The 21,238-nt window shown below is 41.4% G+C and overlaps 1 protein-coding gene across 1 annotated transcript in view; it reads left to right on the forward strand.

The window, feature by feature from the left end:
- TMEM154 (transmembrane protein 154) overlaps positions 1 to 19,347 on the forward strand; it is a 62,391-nt gene extending 43,044 nt beyond the window's left edge. The window contains exons 5-6 of the mRNA XM_089670452.1: positions 567 to 612; positions 19,176 to 19,347. Coding sequence (XP_089526578.1) covers positions 567 to 612; positions 19,176 to 19,188 — 59 coding nt within the window. The 3' untranslated portion in view covers positions 19,189 to 19,347. The remainder of the gene's footprint in view (positions 1 to 566; positions 613 to 19,175) is intronic.
- Positions 19,348 to 21,238: the final 1,891 nt, after the last annotated feature.

The following is a 21,238-nucleotide window of genomic DNA, read 5'->3' on the forward strand; positions in this document are numbered from 1 at the left end:
GTGACATGTTAAATTAATCTGCACCAGAGGTCTGCATTTTTGTTCCAAAATCTGATGGGCAGGGCATTGGGAGAGGTTTGGTAAAGGGTTTTGTATGAATATAACATATCTGACTTATCTTGACTTCATACAGTTCCTTCCACCCCCCTCCCATCTCAAATTTGCATTTTAAAGCATTTCTGCTAAGTATGAGTATAGAAATGTTCTCTGAAATGCCAGTATGAGCTTTCATAGTACTGCAGAGACCTTTGTGATTAGAATGTTCAGCAAAACTACTAGTGCCTAACAAAAAGTCTGAAAAACTGTAGAAAATGACTGAGTATGTATAGCGGGAAAGCAGAAGCAGGATGTCAAAGTTTTGCTGCTTGCTCCTCTGGACTGGTCCCACCTTTTTAATGTATCAAACAATGAAAAATTAGATGCAACTCTTATTAGCTCATCATACATTTTAGTTTGTTTCATTCAAAAAATTTGAATATGAGCAATCTTTATGCACAGAGCATGCTTTGCATATTTCTAATGCTCTGTATACGGGTGTTCACTTTTTTTTTTAAATTTAATTACAGACAATCGCTTGTCCACACTAGAAGAGGAAAATAAGTTTAGCACAAGGTAAGATGCATTTACAATTGGCTACCACTAGATGGCTATGTCTCTATCATGGTACCATGCTTGAATTCACTGATCTCCTGAGAGCGGCCCATTCTTTCACAAATGTTTGTAGAAGAAATCTGCATGCCTAGGTGCTTGATTTTATACACCTGTGGCCATGGAGGTGATTGGAACACCTGAATACAATGATTTGGAGAGGTGTCCCAATATTTTTGGCAATACTGTATTATTGAAGGTTATGGCACATTAGGATCCCAGTAGATGTGAATGCATATCTGAAAGCTCAGAATGGCTGTCAGATATCACATAGATGGCCCACAGCCAATCACTCTTTAGCAGTGTCTCTTCTCTGAGCTTTTGTCCTTTTTGCCTACACTTTTATTTATAGTTTACATGATAGGGTTCTTGACTTTATAGGGACTGAATCAGTAAGGTATTACGTTTCCACTGGGAAAAAACTAGGATCCTAGCCTGAACCCACCTGAGTAGACTAGAAGCTTAAAGCGGTAATAAACCCCAAAATAATTATATTACATTAATAAACCCAAACACAATTGTATTACATTGCAGCTTGCCAGTCATTGGATGTGGCAGCTGCATTAGTTTTCTTTTTTGGACTTTTTTTTCACCTCTGTTTTTACCTGGGGATCCGACCAGTAACACAATTCCTGTATTAGTGAGACACCACTTTGGATGAATGAGCACAAGAGGCACAGCAGACAGCAGCATTGTCAGTCAGGGGGAGAGAAGTGTTAAATGTGCTAGCAAATCTAAATACACTAACAAATTGAAGCTCCAGTTCATACTCTATAATCAGTTACAGCAAACAATTTTTTTCCTTTTGGGATAAAGGTTTTCTATTATTAAATAAATGCTGATCATTTTGAACACCCCTGAGAGTGTTAAATAGTTTGTCTTATCCATGTAATCTGATACATTCTGTTGGAGAGCTTGTGTTTTTGAAAAGCAGGAGACTTGCTGGTTGGACCACTAGATGAAAATAAAAGAAAGAGAGCCTGAAAAAATAATATGAATAGAGCCATCACATATAAGAATTGGCAAGCTGCAAAATAATAAATGTTAGCTTTTGGGCTTAATACTGCTTTAACTCACCCATCCTTGCCACATTATATTTAATTCTTTCTATATAATCTTTATTTATTAGACAACAGTGGATAAAAAAAAACATTTTAATCAAATACGATGGTTCAGTTTCTCTTTGTCAAACAAAGCTTCATTACATATTAAACATATCTACATGTTATTTCTTTTCCCACCAAAGACATTTAATTTTTAACAGATTAAATTATAAATAAAAATAAAATTACTTTAATAATTACAGTTAATTAACAAAACACTAAAACAAGTCATGAGATAAGAAAATATCAGTAGATTTGGTACCTAGGTCAGAACAAAGTTACAGATTTTTCAAACTGTGGCTACCTTTACTTTTAAAGTGGAGCTCCACCCAAAAGAGGAAGTTCTGCTTTAAGGCCTTGTCCTCTGCTCCCCGTTAAGGATTGGCACCTTTGGGGAATGGCTACCTGATTTTGACAGGTACCGGCTCCCACATCCGCTGCGACCGTCTAAGCGATCGCAAGAGAAAATTCTCCCCCCCACCCCTGCAGTCCTCTGGGACACATGAAAAGTCCCAGAGGGCTGTGGGATCATACACAAAGCGCAGCTCCGCTCACCCATGCGCAGCGGACACCCAAGACCATTCACAATGCGCAGCTCTGCTCACCCATGTGCAGTGGGCACCTAGGACCATTCACAATGCACAGCTCCGCTCGCCCATGCGCAGTGGGCACCCAGGACCATTCACAATGCGCAGCTCTGCTCACCCATGCGCAGTGGGCACCTAGGACCATTCACAATGCGCAGCTCCGCTCGCCCATGCGCAGTGGGCACCCAGGACCATTCACAATGCGCAGCTCCGCTCGCCCATGAGCAGTGGGCACCCAGGACCATTCACAATGCGCAGCTCCGCTCGCCCATGCGCAGCGGGCACCCAGGACCATTCACAATGCGCAGCTCCGCTCGCCCATGCGCAGCGGGCACCCAGGACCATTCACAATGCGCAGCTCTGCTCGTCCATGCACAGTGGGCACCGCTCGCCCATGCGCAGTGGGCACCCAGGACCATTCACAATGCGCAGCTCTGCTTGCACATGCACAGTGGGCACCCGGCTATGAAGCTGCAAACTGTCACAGCCGGGTGCCCACACTCAAGATGCCATTGCCAAGGACACAGGATGGCCGGTGGCCCCAGCTGTTCTGAGAACACCTCTAGACCCTAGGACAAGTGAGTGTCTGTTTTTTAAAAGTCAGCAGCTGCGGTTTTTGTAGCTGTTGACTTTTTTTTTTTTTTAAAGAAGACTGGACAAGCGTTTTAATTTTCCCAAGTCTAACTGTTCAAGACATTTCTAGGTAATTGCAGTAAAATAACTATAATGGGAAGGATGTGTAAAAGAGAGAGATGACAAGACATTTTGTGTCTTTGGCAACATGAAACGATATCACTTTTATTTTGCGGTCTGTACATTAATTAGTAATTCTGCATATAAAGCAGACAACATCCTGCCTCAGATAGTCCAATATCACATTCTTGTTTTTGTTTTTGCACAAATAATCAAATGGCAAAATGGATGGGACTTGCACAAAGTGAGAAATCACTTGTGTGTTCCTAATGTAGCAAATTGTGTAAGTACAGCTATGGTTTATAAATTAAAATAGAAAAATGAAAGGAAGTCTAGTGGAGTGCAAACTGCAGAACAGGGCATTCATTGAGTACCATAGCAGAATATATTTTCAGTTTTAATTTAAAGGGGCACCTTGCTATTTAGCTGGCATGTCTTAGTACCTTTACATGTAACGGCTAGGACCATGATGCACACATACACCCAATCCATATTTAAAAATACTTTTTCTATGCAATGCTAAAGCAATGTACAAAAACCAAAAATTGGTAGTTACCGATGCTGTCTAGAAGTACCATACAAATCTTAGCATTATTTTTATTATTTGAAACTTAAATATTGTTCTTTAAAAATATTAATTTTAGTACAGGTCAAGGAATAAGATCTTTGCATTGTTTGTGTGTTGGCATTTTGGTGAAATAAATTATACTTGTCTCTCTGCTGCCAATCTAGAGACCTTCAAAGTGCAGTTCATGGCACCTGTGCTCCCCTGTGTGCTGCTTTGTGATGACCTGGCTATCATTGAAATCCCCATAGACATTTGTAGAGTTGACGTGTAATTATCTGCCTGCTCAGGGCAGTAGACGGGGGAGCACAGCTGACAGGGAACTGCTTTGTAGATGGAAATCTCTGGAAAGGGGAAAAGGGGGTAAGTATCATTTACTACACTATACCTCCAACATCCTTTCTTCCTGGACCTGTTCTTAAACAAGATGATATATGGCAATAGGAATGACTGAACGTTGTTTTTTTCCAACATTAATGAAAATACATGGAAAAATAAATAAGCATTTTTAAGCTTTGCTGATGGTAGAAGAATAGCTAGGCCAGTCAATCGGAAGGCTAGGAATATCACGGATAACTTGGAAGAAATTCCTTGTGCGTGTGATTCTCATTAACTTGTTGCAACGGGTGTTTTCATTGACGCAAAGATGTCCCTTTAGTAAACATTTGTGTGCATACATGTTTTCTTACAATAAAATTATTCACACAAGCAGTATTTTAAAATGGAATTTTAGTTAGAAAATTAAGTCCTGATAGATCTCTTCATGCTGGCCCCTTGTGCAGGTATAGCTACAGTATAAAATACATTAAAAATAAGTGCCTATACAGTTTAAAATCCAGTAATACCTGGCTCTAAACATGATCAGTTGCTCCCTATTTTAGGGCACTGTGCCTAATTTGTAGAGGCCAATCTGCTGACAGCCTAAAGATTTACTGCTGCTCAGGGCTCTGGGTTCAGCAAAATGGCTGCCTCCGGCAAGAAGAAACCGGAACAATGATGGAAGCAATTTACAACACACACTAATTTTGGTAGCCTAATTATAAATGCATAATGTATGTTCCTTGCTAAAGAACATTATTTTTTATCTTTTAAGTTGTTATGGGCAAAGTTCCACTTTAGGCTTTGACAAAGCTCAAAAAAATGCAGGGAAGCAGCACAATGTCATTTCAGAACAGTTTTGTCTTTCCATACCTCTATAGAGAGATTTCTATCAGCCACCCTATCAGCCACCCTTCCATGGAGTAAAGTAATCCTAATCTATTTTGGAAAGTTACAATACATCTGCCAAAAACAATGTGAAACAGTGAGTCTCAATGTTTCTGTTTGAACCATATCTGCCTCTTGCCTCCAGTCTACTTCATCACAAGTGAAAATGGCAAACCAGTGATAAGCTGGGCTGGTACAGTAATAGACTGAGTACTTCTACTGCTTCATTACCTTTATCACAGAGAGTTAACTGATTTGCAGTAGGATCCATAGCCTGATAGTTGCTTTTTAGCATATCTTTCTTTTGGTTCATGCTTGTTCTTTTTCTGCTTCCCTAGAGTAATTTTACAATTAGTCATGTATATATACTTCATGCTGATCTATATGGAACTGAAAAAAATATCTGCCCATTCTTGCACACAGCTATATTCTGCCCACTTCTAAATCATTTAACATTTACTGACACTTGGTGTAAGGACATTATTAGTTTATTTGTTCTCATTCACAATATATACAGTTGTACTCAAAAGTTTGCATATCCGGGCAGAAGTCGTGAAATTTTGGCATTTATATTGATAATATGACTGATCATGCCAAAAAACTATATTTTATTTAAGGATAGGGATCATATGAAGCCATTTATTATCACATAGTTGTTTGGCTTTTTTTAAAATCATAATGATAACAGAAATCACCCAAATGGCCATGATCAAAAGTTTACATACCCTGGAATGTTTGGCCTTGGTACAGAAACACAAGGTGTCACACATGGGTTAAAATGGCAATTAAAGGTTAATTTCCCAAATCTGTAGCTTTTTAAATTGCAATTAGTGTCTGTGTAAAAATAGTCAGAGTTTGTTAGCTCTCATGTCGATGAACTGAAAAGGCTAGATGCTGAACCATGGGGAATAGAAAAAAACTGTCAAAAGACCTGTGTAACAAGATAATGGAACTTTATAAAGATGGAAAAGGATATAAAAAAGATATCCAAAGCCTTGGATATGTTAGTCAGTACTATTTAATTACTTATTAACAAGTGGAAAATTCAGGGATCTCTTGATACCAAGCCAAGGTCATATATACAAAGAAAGTTTGCAGCCACAATTGCCAGAAGAATTGTTCAGGATACAAAGAAAACCCCATAGGTAATCACAGGAGAAATACAGGCTGCTTTGGTTGTTTCAAGGAGCACAATACAATGATACTTGAAGAAAAATGAGCTGCATGGTTGAGTTGCCAGAAAGAAGCCTTTACTGAACCAATGTCACAAAAACCAGGTACAATATGCCTGACAACACCATGACATTTCGTATTGTGCTCTGTGAAACAACCACATGGACATTGAATCAGATCTGCCAAAAAGAGACAGACGGGGATCCTTTCCCCTTCATCGGATTGGATGGCAGTCAGATGTAAACGGACAGGCAGTCCGTTTCCATCCGACCTCCTAAAGAGGACAGCGCGCTGTGTACTCTGCATAAGTGGAGCGGACACGGACCTGTCATCTGTTTGCTTAGCGGGGATCTGTCTGCTGAGCAAGCGATCCGCTGACGGGTCCGCCTCGTGTGAAAGAGGCCTATCTCTGTTTGTCATGTTAACCAACTTCATTGACAGTCTCTAAAGAAAGCTGTACTGGGCTCTGCCTTCTATAATACTCTTTCTATAACTTGTAACTTCAGAACTTTGACTTTGAAACCCAGAATTCTGACATATACTGTAAGCTTAGAATTCTCACTTTGAAACTCACAATTCTGATTTCTAACCTCAAGATTCTAAATTTTAAACTCAGAATTATGAGTTTTAATTTCAGAATGCTGACTTTACGACTCAAAGTCAAGCATGGCTGACGGGCATTTAGCTAGTGATTCTGCCATATTCTGAATGCCTGTGTTTTTTTTAGACAGCCAAATTGCCTTTTTCAATAGGAATAGCATTTGTCTCACAGTTGTGGTGCGACCTCATTCACTTGTATGGGTCATATTCGGCGGAGGTACAGCTCACAGAATGCAATGGAGAACAATTTTTTGTGGCATGTGAATACCCCTGTTCAGCCTTTGCAGCTTACAGTGCATCCAGAAATTATTCACAACGCTTAACTTTTGCCACATATTGTTATGTTACAGCCTTATTCCAAAATGGATTAAATACATTTTTTTCCCCTCAACATTCTACAAACAGTACCCCATAACGACAACGTGAAGAAGTTCGTTTTGAAATTTTTGCAATTTAATAAAAATAAAAAAACACGTACATAAGTATTCACAGCCTTTACCATGACACTCTACATTAAGCTCTGGTGCATCCTGTTCCCACTGATCATCCTTGAGATGTTTCCACAACTTGATTGGAGTTCCCCTGTGGGAAATTCAGTTAATTGGACATGATTAGGAAAGGCATAAACCTGTCTATATAAGGTCCCACAGTTAACAGTGCATGTCAGAGCACAAACCATACCATGAAGTCCAAGGAATTGTCCTTAGACCTCTGAGACAGGATTGTATCAAGGCACAGATCAGGGGCAGGGTACAGAAACCTTTCTACAGCATTGAAGGTCCCAATGAGCACAGTGGCCTCCATCATCCATAAATGGAAGAAGTTTGGAACCACCAGGAATCTTCCTAGAGCGGGTGTCGGGGATCGTCGCGCCGCTGGTCCCGGCGCAGGCGCAGTACACCTCCCTGTACGCGAGCGCCGGGACTTGGCCGACCGCGGCAATCAGGTTCGCGCATGCGCAGTAGTGACCGCGGGCGCGCGCCTGGCACCAATGACAGCGCAGGGCGGGATATTTAAACGGCCCTGAGCTGTCATTCAGTGCCTTTTGGTCTTTTGTATCCTGTGAACCTGTGAACCTGTCTGAAGTAAGTTGCTGACCCGGATTGTGCCCTGACCTTGCTGTTTTCTCCTGTTTTGACCCTTGCTTGCCTGACCTCTCTCCTGTATGCCCCCTATTGGATCTGACCTGCTGTTGCTGACCTGGCGTGTGACCCGACTATTCTCTGCCCGCTGCTCTGTACCGCACCGTCCCCATAGCTACCGACCCGGCTTGTATGACCCTGCTCCTACTCAGCCATCCATCCATCCGTCCCTCTCTACGGGGTCTCCAGACCTCCTCATACCTGGCTCTCTCCCGTGGGAGCCCCTGGCGAATACCCCTACCACTGACGGGTGTCCTCAGTAGTCACGACCTGGTCCTGGGGTACTCCAAGTCCATCCCCACCATCAGGGGCCCTGGTGAACAAGTACCCTGGGGCTTAGACTCCGTGCGCTGGGAACATCCGACCAGTGGAGTGCTAGTGGTACCGCCGGGCGGTCCCTTACAGCGGGCCACCCGACCAAAATGACCAATCGAGGGAGAAGGGCCTTACCCAGGGAGGTAACCAAGCACTAGATGGCCACTCTGAAAGAGCTCCAGCGTTTCTCTGTGGAGAGAGGAGAACCTTCCAGAAGAACAACCATCTCTGCAGCACTTCACCAATCAGGTCTGTATGGTAGAATGTCCAGACAGAAGCCACTTCTCAGTAAAAGGAAAATGGCAGCCAGCCTGGAGTTTGCCAAAAGGCACCTGAGGGACTCTCAGACCATGAGAAACAAAACTCTTTGGTCTGATGAAACAAAGATTGAACTCTATGGCCTGAATGCCAAGCGTCATGTCTGAAGGAAACCAGGCACTGCTCGCCATCTGGCCATCTCTACAGTGAAGCATGGTGGTGCAGCATCATGCTGTGGGGATGTTTCTCAGTGGCAGGAACTGGGAGACTAGTCAGGATCAAAGGAAAGATGAATGCAGCAATGTTCAGAGACATCCTTGATGAAAACCTGTTCCAGAGCACTCTGGAACTGGGACTGGGGAAACGGTTCATCTTTCAACAGGACAGCAACCCTAAGCACACAGCCCACATAACAAAGGAGTGGCTACGGGATAACTCTGTGAATGTCCTGGAGTGGCCCAGCCAGAGCCCAGACTTGAACCAGATTGAACATCTCTGGAGAGATCTGAAAATGGCTGTGCACCAACGCTCCCCATCCAACCTGATGGAGCTTGAGAGGTATTGCATGAAGAATGGGAGAAATTGCCCAAAAATAGGTGTGCCAAGCTTGTAGCATCTTGAGGCTGTAATTGGTGCTAAAGGTGCTTCAACAAAGTATGGAGCAAAGGCTGTGAATACTTATGTACATGTGGGTTTTTTTTCGTTTTTTATTTTTAATAAATTGCAAAGATTTAAAAACAAACTTCTTTCACATTGTCATTATGGGGTATTGTTTGTAGAATGTTGAGGAAAAAAAATGAATTTAATCCAGTTTGGAATAAGGCTGTAACATAACAAAATGTGGCAAAAGTTAAGCGCTGTGAATACTTTCTAGATGCACTGTAAAGGGAGAAGCAGTAGGGGAGTGCTAACTAAGCAATTCAACTTCCTATTTTTACCGTCCTCTAACTGCAAGTGTACACTAAGCCTTATAGTTTCTTCTGTCCACCTCATTTCCCATCTAATATGATTTTCTTTAATTGATTCCAGTTAATACCTGCCTGTATGTGTGTCCTACTGGTGTCTACACTTTTTGATTGAAATTGGTTCAATGCAGCAGGCAAGTCTTTTTTTTTTGCAGGGTGGTTGCACTCTTGCCTTTTTGTGTTTCTTTTTTGTTTAGCATTTTTTGTGGATTTGGAACACCATGTTTGCCAAGCTGTGTTTTTCTGCAGATCACCTCACATGCATGGTGCGAGCAGAGCGCACATAATACAAATGTGCCCTAATTACAGCTTGCATGCGCGGTAGTGCGCTGAAAAACTCAACTTACTGAACATGACTTCATATTCAATCAGTGTTTAGCCTTAAAAGGCATGTGGTTAGGGATTCTTAGTCCATAAAATGTAGTCCATAAGCTAGAATGCTACTACTTTTTTTTTTTTTTTTTTACCTGAGTGTGGGTTATATAATGCCACTGACATACATTGCAGTGTATATGATGCTATCTTTTGTGGGGCCGCCAAACACCTGGGCTGCCTCTAAAGTCTGTTCTTTCGTAGTATGTCTGCAGCTCCATTTAGAGCAGTTTATTTTGTTTTACCCTAATGCATAATGTTCACATATTATATGTGACAGCTTTTGTATAATGTGGAGTTCAGTGTATATGAATCGGTTAAATGTATAGTATTTATATGACTCATAATGCTTATTTATTAGTCTAAACCTCTTGTATTTAGATAATGTCTTCAAGCTGTATCAACAGTGCATACTAAGTACCTCATTAATTAGCTCTCGACCTTCTGTCATTGCATATATGTGTAGCTAGGTAATGTATACAGGATTACTTCATGTCTACATTACAGTTTAGGTTGCATTAACACTTTATAGCTAGGTCCGGGCTGAGAAAGAATCCCGCGGTGTATGTGAGGTGGCAGTCCAGGGGTGCCGAAATTCTTTTGGTGAGGGAGCTCACTTTCACGCTAGGTTTACACTAACATGGTGCATTACATCACATGTGATTCGCACTTGAACCGCACCGCATTCCTGTGCAAATCACATGCGATTTGTGTGCGGTGCGATTGGAGCGATACATTATGTATGGGTCAAATCGCACCGCACCCACACCCACACCGAAAAGGCAAAGGACCCTTTTTTGGGTCCGCACTAGAATCGGATCGCATGGGTATTCACACCTATGTGATCCCATACTGCACATCGGACTGCGTTTTGCGGACCGATTTCGGGGTGTTGTTAACTTAACATACACACCCGCATCGGTTAGCATGAACGCATCAATGTGAACCCAGCCTGAGTTTTAAGCACCTTGGTCACTACACCAGTCACGCTTTTTTTCTGCACCTGCCTCTAGGGTGAGGTCTTTTGGCCAGGACCAGAGGATTTTTTTTTATTCCTGGCCGAATGGCCCACCATAGTATTACATGGCACAAATGCACTTATCCACTTCCCTTTTTTTTTATGTTTTTGTTTGTCACTTGCACTTTGCACAGCACAGAACGCACTTTCACTTTCCTGATTAGTAGGGTGTAGATCCTTGGGCCTGCCCTGAAAGTCTTGGCGGGGGGGGGGATATGGCCTTTTGGTCAGGGTCTCCTCCTCTCATGGGGTCTCCCTTCAGGGGAGCCCCACTTGGTACTCAGGGTGGCCTTGCTTCGGCAGGCCTCCTAAAGAAAGGAGTCAGCCTGGTTTTGCTCTGGTGGACCTAGTGAGTGCCTTAGTCCCTGTCAGGAGCCTTGCGCCCCGCAGGATCAGGGCTAGGGTCCTTTTTCTTCGGAGGAGGGTCAGACGTACACCCTGTGCACTTTTTTGTGTGCTTCACTTTTGTGTGCTCTTCTTTTTGAACTGGGTGCTAGTTTTGTGAGTGTGTTCACCGTGGGACTTTAAAAAAAAAAACAGCATGGCAGCACAGCTTTTCAACTTGCCATGAAAAGTATGGAAATAGGCCTTCAAAATTAGTGTGTTAAATATCTCTAGCTGGGTTGAATCTAGTATTCAATATATTTACTCAGGAGTACTTGGATGGCGCAGTACTGCTCTTGTAGAAGCAAACGCAGCATACTTGAAGATTTTGAAGCAGCCACAATATTTTGCCAGGTATAAAAAAAAAAAATACTTTGGTAACAGACCTATAGCTAGGAACTTCCATTTCAAACATAAGAAATACATATGTTAGGTTTGAATTTCTTCCTCTAGCAAAGCCTCTAAGAATTTTTCAGGGATTCTGAAAAACTGCAGCAGGCTAGCCAGAATACTTGTATTAACACAAAATTTCCCCTTACACCCATTTCATTGCAGATATACTATATTTTTTCTTTTCTAGTTCCCACCTGTGGTGTCAGACCATGGGGGGAACTTGGAAGAGGATTTTCTGAAGAGGTTAGCATTTTATTTTTAATTGCTTCCAATTTACCATGTTATAATCCTGTGACATCCCTCATTTCTATGACTACTTAAGAACATTTGGCCTTTAATGCAAATCTTTCCTCTTTCCAATATTTAAAAAACTGCCACCAAATATCAGCTAATTAGCCTTTAAACAGCCATTAATTCCAAGAAATGCATTTTTTCTTGGTGTCATCTAGGGTTGCCACCTCACACATATTACATAGATTCTGAGGCTAATTTAATGCAGATAAGGCAATAAGTGAGTTTAATTGCCATCTTAATCAGCCTCAGAACCTGTGTAATTAATATGTGTTCGGTTTTAAAGGGATGAGGTGGCAACCCTAGTGTCACCATCTTGGTGCATAGAATAAGACGAGTAAAAGCCAGGCTGTCAGTCATAATCTACACACTTCATTAGCAGCGAGGGAAATAGCTTAAGATGACAATAAGAACATTTTGGGGTTTGTATATCTGTAACAACATTATCAGCTAATGAAAGTTATCACTGTGTCTGCATGCTTTGAAAAACGGAGTGGCCCACATTAAGAAGGGCATTCTGGCTATGATTTCAGAAACTTACATTCGTAAACATCCAAGAATTATTTTTCAAGACTTAGCCTTTAAACAGAACACCCTTAAAGTGCAGCCAGCAGGGCAGGTAGCATGTCCCAGTAAATTCCACTCAAGAGAACTGGTTATTAAAATGTCTATATCCTAATATATCATTTTTTCCCCTTTGCTATCTTAAATTGGTCATTAAAGCTCAGACCAAGTTTACCCTTTGAGCAATTATCTGACTATACTAAAAAAATGTAAATAGTGTTTATTTGGGGGGGAATCATAACACAGGGGTTGATTTACTAAAACTAGAGCATGCAAAATTTGGTGCAGCTGTGCAGATAAACCAATCAGCTTCCAGATTTTATTGTCAAAGCCTAACTGAGACAAGCTAAAGTTTGATGCTGATTGGCTACTATGCACAGCTGCACTAAATTTGCACTATCCAGTTTTAGCAAATCAGCGCCATTGTCATAAAAGAAAGCTCTCAACTAGAGCCCTGTATCCTAAAATTCTGGAGGATTAAATAAATCTAAACTTCTTCCACCTTTTTAAAATTGAAGTGGCTTCAGGTTTAATTAGGTTGAAAAATATTTATTGCTTTTTACTTTTGTCAGAACCCTGCTAGTGAGTTGCAGGAGAACGCTTGCTCAGATGTATGAGGTTACATCCTGACCTGTTTATTCACCAAACAAGAACTGTTGGATCTTTTGATGAACCTGAACTTGTCCTTTGGGCACAAAGTACACAAATCTGCTTTAGATCCACCCTGAAGGATTTATAGCTAGGTCTCAGTTGGCAGTCATAGAGGAGGCCCTGTCTTCACCATCTGGCTCAATAAGCTTTGACTGGGGAATATTGTTGGATGAACAGTGACTGCATTCAATCAGGTGTTGTGGATGTCTGAATACATCAACCACCAGGGAATATTGTTCCATCCATGCTGTTCAACTAGATGCAGGAATCCGTCATGGAAATCTTTATGTGTATGGCTAGGTTCACTAATAATCTTGTTTCCTTGATTCCTCCATGAGAGCCAGTATCCTTCCCAGTACCATAAGTAGGTTATGTCCAAGCACTGAGGAGGTAAGGTTTGGGCTTTTGATGTTCTCTGTGTGTTTCAATTTCTGATTAGGTGTGTGGAGTAGTCACAGTAGGCTGTCATAGAAACAAGAATACCACTACGAGTAATTCTGGATTTTTCTAATACCTGTGAGGAGCCTTCATTATGACCTAATGCACTTTGCACTGTTATTTGTTTCAGTAAAAACAAATGCACCAATTTTTAAAAGATATATTTTTTATAGTTGTTATGTGCCTGTGAAAACAGCAACGAGAGAGGCTGGCACCCTCATTGTATTTCCAGACAATTTTCAAATCTCCTGCCAGCTCCATGGGATTCATTAAGGACAGAATCAATCCTTCCATCTAGAGCGCACCCCTGTTGCTAAGCAATTATTCTATAAAGATTGCTGGAACACAGGCTGGTGAAGAGTCAATTGCATCCTGTATAGCATCCTTCCATTAGCATTGTGCTGCTGTCTCTGGACCAGACAGAAATGCCAATAAGAACATGGTGTCTCCAGTACTTGCAATGTGTAGGGTATATTTTTTTACCTTTAGTTAGAAAAGCTAAAATACAAATAATATATATCTTGTAACATCACCACTACAGGCAGCACCATCAGCACTATATCATACGTCGGTGGACAGGCATTCCACAATAGACAATTCTCTTACAGAGATTTAATGCTTCGAGTATCTTCCAAGGAGATCTGCAGCCAGATGTAGCTGAGTTATTTCAGTATAATCAATTTACTAATAAAAGCATCTGATTTATGTGTTGGAACTATCTCTGTGCTCATCCAAGACTACATTACAGAAATATAGATTAGTTAGTATGGGAGTGAATACTATATGATGGAATAACTGCCATCTGTATCTGAACTAGAAGAGAGATATTTTTAACCCTTCTGTTTCCAGGCCTTGATCTCCATTTTACAACTCAGTTTGCCAGACTATTTTTGCTAATTTTCACTTTTTTTTTACCATTTTTAACCTGCAGCTTTCAGAGTTTGTAAAACTCTCCCCAAACCATATATGTTTATGTTCTGAAAGCACAGGACAGATAGAATAAAAAGATGATGCTACTGATTTTAAAGGTTGTGTGACAGTTGTGCAGATGTTCATCAAATCCATTTTTTTTTTTAGATAAAATAAATGTATCATTAGTGCACACAAACACAAGATACCTTACACAATTCCAATTAAATACAAAGCATTTTATTGAATTAATAATTTAAAAACATTGCTACATTTTAAATTTGTTTTTTTTGCGACGTGTGCATTATGTGTGAACAGGGAGGGATTAATATATTTATGTGTGTTTGTTTTTATGCTTTTTTTTTTGCTTAAGTACTGTCACCAGGTGTTAATAAGCCTCTTGATGACAGTATATACACCAAATGTGGCAATTTCAAGGGCCTAAACTTGAACATGGGATTATGCTCAGTACTCATCCACAAACTGAAGGAGATAAGTATACGTGAGAAGCACATTTACTGACATCTCTGCTTAACATCCTGAACAGAAAAGCTGGCAATGAGACTGACATGGCGCCAGGACACTGGTCTCATTGCCAGTAAGGGCTGGTGAGGTGAGGAGGAAGACCAACAGCTTTAGGTTCCTACATTGCCCATACAAAGCCCCCACCCTTCTGAAGACCCGAACCCTTCCAGAGAGCCAATCCTCTATAATTGCAGCTCCCTCCTGAACCTCATCCCCTACAGGGCCACCAAGTCTGATGCAAAACCTTCAACCCCCCCTTCAGTGCCACACAGCTCTATCTGGAGCATTCTAGCATTTCAAAACATATTTTATAAACCCATACATTTATTGTGTGAGTATGAATCCTTTTTTTTTTTTTTTTTACTATTTGGGCATGAAAGGTTTTGGAAGAATTTACTGATCCCTGGTCTAAATAAAGTTGAGAATCACTGGTCTAGGGGACTCCTGTGCTATAAGGTCAGGGTCACTGAAGTTACTATGAGATCGTCATCTAACGGAATGCAGCTTCCAAACGTATTACTGAGCTGGCCAGCTGCAAGCAGTTCTGCTCTGCCATAACCATTACATTGGCGGTGAAATACGAGGGTCATTCAAGTCAAATCAGGACTTTACAATAAAAAAGAACAAATTTGAAGGAGTGGAAACTGCATTTTTTTTTCAACATACTCCCCTGCTACATTTATACACTTATCCCAGAGTTTAACTAATGCCTGGAAAGCTTTGGCATACAAAGATTTGTCAGTATGCCTGAACCATCCTATTTTAGCTTGTTTCACTTCATCATCATTGTGTTCATCACCGTTCCTACAGAAAGATTTGTCTCTTGTACAATTTCATGACAGTTTATGCATCGATTGTCCAGGATCAGGCATTTCAAATGCTGAATGTTCACAGAAATGGCTGCTGTGGGCTGGGGACCACCACGGCTGGAATCGTCACTGACGAATGTATGGCCATCTTTGAAACGTTTACAACATTCAAATGTCTTACTGCGGCTGTGCATCCCCTCACCGTACTGTGCTTGAAGTCTTCTATAGATATCCGGGGGGTTCTACGCCTTAGTTCCCAAGAAACTTCACCACCACACTCTGTTCCATGCACACACTAGCACTGTTGTCTACGATCTTGATTAATGGTCTGTTCAAAGCTCTGTGTCTGCTAAGGGGACAGGACAACTGCACCGTATCAAAGGGACGATGGACGGGGTAATGTACCGTCAAATCTTGGGTGAGAACCTTCTTCCCTCAGCCAGGGCATTAAAAATGGGTCATGGTTGGGTGTTCCAGCATGACAATGACCCAAAACACACGGCCAAGGTAACAAAGGAGTGGCTCAAGAAGAAGTACATTAAGGTCCTGGAGTGGCCTAGCCAGTCTCCAGACCTTATTACGATTGAAAATCTGTGGAGGGAGCTGAAAGTTCGAGTTGCCAGATGTCAGCCACCAAACCTTAATGACTTGGAGAGGATCTGCCAAGAGGAGTAGGCCAAAATCCCTCCTGAGATGTGTGCAAACCTGGTGGCCAACTACAGGAAACATCTGACCTCTGTGATTGCCAACAAGGGATTTGCCACCAAGTACTAAGTCATGTTTTGTGAATGGGATCAAATACTTATTTCCCTCATGACCATGCAAACCAGTACATAATTTGTTAGACATGCATTTCTTTCAATTTTTTGTTGCTATTCTGTCTCTCAGTGTTACAATACACCTACCATTCGATTTCTAGACTGATCATTTCTTTGTGAGTGGGCAAACATTCAAAATCAGTAGGGGATCAAATACTTATTTCCTTCACTGTATATTTGGGAAGAATATTTTTAAAATATATTTCAAATATATTTTTCTTCCATGTGGGTTGATAAGGCGCAAATTTGTTGGCGTGTTTTTGCATATAATGCCTTTTTCAATTGTAGTCTTTTAAAACTGCCACAAATTCCCTACACATTAAGTAGAGTGCTTTAGCATTTGCCTCAACGAAAAGTAATTTGTCCAACTTTCTTTGAACAATCTTCCTTAATCCGCAACTTTTTTTTGGGGGTGGAGGGGTATTTGTTTATTTTCAATGTGGAAGCCATGCTAGAATAAAAAAAAATAATAGATAAGGGGATTGGATTTCAGCTACACAGTATATGTGCCAGGGTTGCCAACTATCAGTAAATTCATGGACAGTTTGTAAAATTCGTGATTTTTACATCTGTCTGTGAATACAAAATTTCTTTGAATATCATGATGGTTGGCAACCCTGGTATGTGCTGTGTGGGGAGGTAGAGGGGAGGTTCTGGGCAGGGGGCCCACAGGTATTCCTTTTTGCTCTTCTCCCTACGTAAAAGGTTGTATAGAGAGGTGTGGGAATGGACAGAGTAGCTGGGCCAGCACAGACAGTAATTAGGCACTCCCAGAAGAGAAGGGGGTTATGATATGCAAGAGGGAGTGTACTGTACTATGGAAATTACACTTTCTGGAATGAGTATATTGCGGGTCAATAATAAATAAATCATGGAATAGAAAAATGTTGTAAGTAAGCATTTGTAATGTTGAAATACAATGGTCATGCATTTTTGTGTAACAACTACTTTAGTACATCAGTATCACTATTCAGTATAGATATATTCTTCAACCTGTAGATGGTAGTGTTTATAAGTTTATAGCTGCATCTATGACTCTATGTCAGCAGTCACTAAATGGCGGACCACGGTCCGAGTACAGCCTGAACCGCGCTCCCCCCCGGCCTGCCAGACTAAAATGACAGATCCGCTGCTCAGCAGGGTGGTCATCCCGGCAACCGATGACATCACGCATGCAGCTCACTGTCTCTCCCAGCTCCAGCTCCCTGCCTGTCCATAAGCGTGCACCCCGGCCCTTTAGCAAGCCCAGCAAGCTCCCGCCTCCCACTCCTGTCTGCCCTCAAGGTAGGGTGTTTTTACTCTGGGGGACCTTGATGGACACATTTAATGTTAAAGTGTAATGGGGATGGGCACATTTAATGTTAAGGAGCACACTGATGGCCACAACATAGAATGTGCCCATCAGATTGCCCCTTAGCGTCAATTGTATCCATAAGAGTGCCCCTTGACATAAAATGTGCCCATCAGCATGCTGCTTATTTTATGTTAAGGGGCACTCTGATGGTCACATTTTATGTTAAGGGGGCACATATGCGCACATACTGTGGAAAGGCACTCTGATGGGCACATGTGATGGAAAAGGGCAGTCTGATGGGGAATATGATGTAAAGGGGCACTCTGATGGGGAAATATGATGGAAAGGGGTACTTTGAGTGTAAGGGGGCACTCTGACGGCAATACCTGATAAAAGGTGGCAATGTGATGGAGATACCTGATGTAAAGGGGCACTCTGATGGGGACAACTGATGTAAAGGAGCACTCTGATGGGCACACCTGATGTGATGGGGATACAGGATATAAAGTTGTACTCTGATGGCGACACCTAATGTAAGGGGGCACACTGATGAGCACACCCTATGTAAGGTGTCACCATGATGGGAGAACCTTATATAATGGGGCGCTCTAACGGGGACAACTGATGTAAGGGGGCACACTGATGGGAGACACCAAATGTAAGGGGGCTTCTGATGCAGAAACCTGAAGTAAGGTGGCACTCTGATAGGAATGCCTGAAGTAAGGGGGCACTCTGATGGGAATGCCTGATGTAAGGGGGTACTTTGATGGGAATCCCTGATGTAAGGGATCACTGATGGGAATCCCTGATGTAAGGGGGCACTCTGATGGGAGACACCAAATGTAAGGGGGCTTCTTATGCAGAAACCTGAAGTAAGGGGGCACTCTGATGGGAATGCCTGAAGTAAGGGGGTACTCTGATGGGAATGCCTGATGTAAGGGGGTACTCTGAAGGAAATGCTTGATGTATGGGTGCACTCTTATGGGAACACATTACTTAAGGGGGTGCTCTGATGGGAACACCTTATATAGGGGGGTACTCTAATGGTGGCAACTGATTTATGGGGAAAGTGTGATGGTGGCACTCAATGTAATAAATTACTCTGGGAGGAGGAACCTGATGTAAGGGGGAACACTAATGGGGACATTTTTTTCGGACCTCGGCCAGAAGATTTTAGGGACTGGACCTCATTGAATTTTAATTAAATACCCCTGCTCTATGTCTTTTTCCTGAATAAAGTTCCTGTTTGCAGAGAAGCAACAGATAAACACATGTGGACTGTACTCTGTCTCTTCTGCAGGGCTATATACAGAATCTCTAACATACTTGATTTTTCTGTGCTTTTACCTGCAATTTTTTAGGTGACAGGGTCTTTTTAGTACTTTCTTTAAAACATGTACCATGTGTTAATGAAAACAGGCCATTCTAAATATACTATGTATTTTGTTTTGTAGTATTGAATCCTGATGAGTGCCCAAGCGGAATGGTTCTTCTCTTTCACAAAAGAAAACAAATCAACAAGCCAAATCTCAACAGTTACAAAGCCTACAAAAATGATTCTATGTTTATACTTATTTTAATATGTTTTTATAAATGTTGGAAACCAGAATAAAGACATTTAGGAAATGTGTGTGTAAAGTTTTCTATACGGGGACGATTTCAGTAGTATGTTTGCACACATGTGCTGCACTAATCACTGGTCACAGTGTGATTTTTTTTTTTTTTTTTTTACTATGTATTGTTTAACTTGCACAAGGAGTACTCTTTACCTCGTACAGTCTGTCAAATGGGTCTCATCAGTATAAATTAGCTGCTTATGGGATTTACCAGAATGAAAATGACATAAAGGTTGCATGTAAGGCTCTGAAATGTCGGGTTGAATTTAGTATTACAATAAAAGTTTAAATGTATATAGAAATAACATGAATGCTCATATGGCCTGAACATACATGTTAGGCAAACCCCCCAGGCACCAACCCTGCCCTGAATTAACAAAGCAAAATAAACACTGAGCAATTCATTTCCCCCATGCCAGATTAGCCAGGGTGCCAGTGTACACTGATCTGATGTGAAATATACTATTTTGGGTGATAATAGGATGTTTATAGGCATCTTACTCTATATCTGTACCTACATTAGGAACACATTCTACCAGTACATTAGGCACTGAGATTTCTGGCACAGGAATTTTACACAGAAAAACACCTTTAAAAGGGAGTTTATGCAAAAAGGAATGTTTCATTCCCAAAGTTTAATAAAAACTAACTCCTGAAACTAAAATAAACCTAAAACAAACCCCTAAAACATTTACTAGCCTCCAAAGCTATTGCTTAATTTCACTAAACTCCTACATTTTTTACTAAAGCAACTGTTATCGCCTAAAGCTCACCTTGGTCCCAGCTATTACAGGATAAGTTTACCTTTTAGACAAAAATAATAAATGCACATTTTTTTGCAGGTAAAAAAATGCGCATTTATTATTTTTGTCTACATGAGCCTGGAAAGCATTGCACCGGCAATCAGTAGATCTCTGATGCCATGTAGGTCTCCTGCAGATCTGTCAGAATATCTGCTTGCCATACGGGATGTATGAGCAAGCAGATATTCTGACAGGAAGCTTCAATGAACTACAGTGCCTTGAAAAAGTATTCATACCCCGTGAAATTTTCCACATGTTGTCATGTTACAACCAAAAATGTAAATGTATTTTATTGGGATTTTATGTGATAGACCAACATAAAGTGGCACATAATTGTGAAGTGGAAGGAAAATTCTAAATGGTTTTCAGAATTGTTTACAAATAAATATCTGAAAAGTGTGGTGTGCATTTGTATTCAGCCCCCCCGAGTCAATACTTTGTAGAACCACCTTTCCCTGCAATTACAGCTGCAAGTCTTTTTGGGGATGTCTCTACCAGCTTTGCACATCTAGAGAGTGAGATTTTTGCTCATTCTTCTTTGCAAAATAGCTCAAGCTCTGTCAGATTGGATGGAGAGCATTTGTGAACAACAATATTCAAGTCTTGCCACAGATTCTCAATTGGATTAAGGTCTGGACTTTGACTAGGCCATTCTAACACATGGATATGCTTTGATCCAAACCATTCCATTGTAGCTCTGGCTGTAAGTTTAGGTTCCTTGTCCTGATAGAAGGTGAAGGGAAACTTCTCCCTGCTCTGTCAAAAGGAGGGGGGGGGGGGGCAGCAGGCGGCAGCTACGGCTATGGGAACATGTTACATGTTCCACCCTAAAAACAGGTGGAACATGTAACATGTTTCCAAAGGTGAACGTATCCTTTAACTTCATCATTAAAGCAGAACTCCAGACAAAATGTTTATTTTCCCATGCAGTAGGGCTGTGCCTGCCCTGCGTATGTTACCTGCTTGTTTGGTTCAGGGGCACAAGGAAAAGCTATACCCTCCCAGTCCTTTGACAGTGCTCCCCCACATCCAGCAGTGAACTGTTCCTGCGATCCTCATGTCCAGAGCCAGTTTATGGGTGTGATGAAGTTAGGAACA

The sequence above is a fragment of the Staurois parvus genome, unplaced genomic scaffold (assembly GCF_062004578.1).
Source record: "Staurois parvus isolate SC_StPar_1 unplaced genomic scaffold, SC_StPar_1.0 ptg000090l, whole genome shotgun sequence".
Lineage (NCBI taxonomy): Eukaryota > Metazoa > Chordata > Amphibia > Anura > Ranidae > Staurois > Staurois parvus.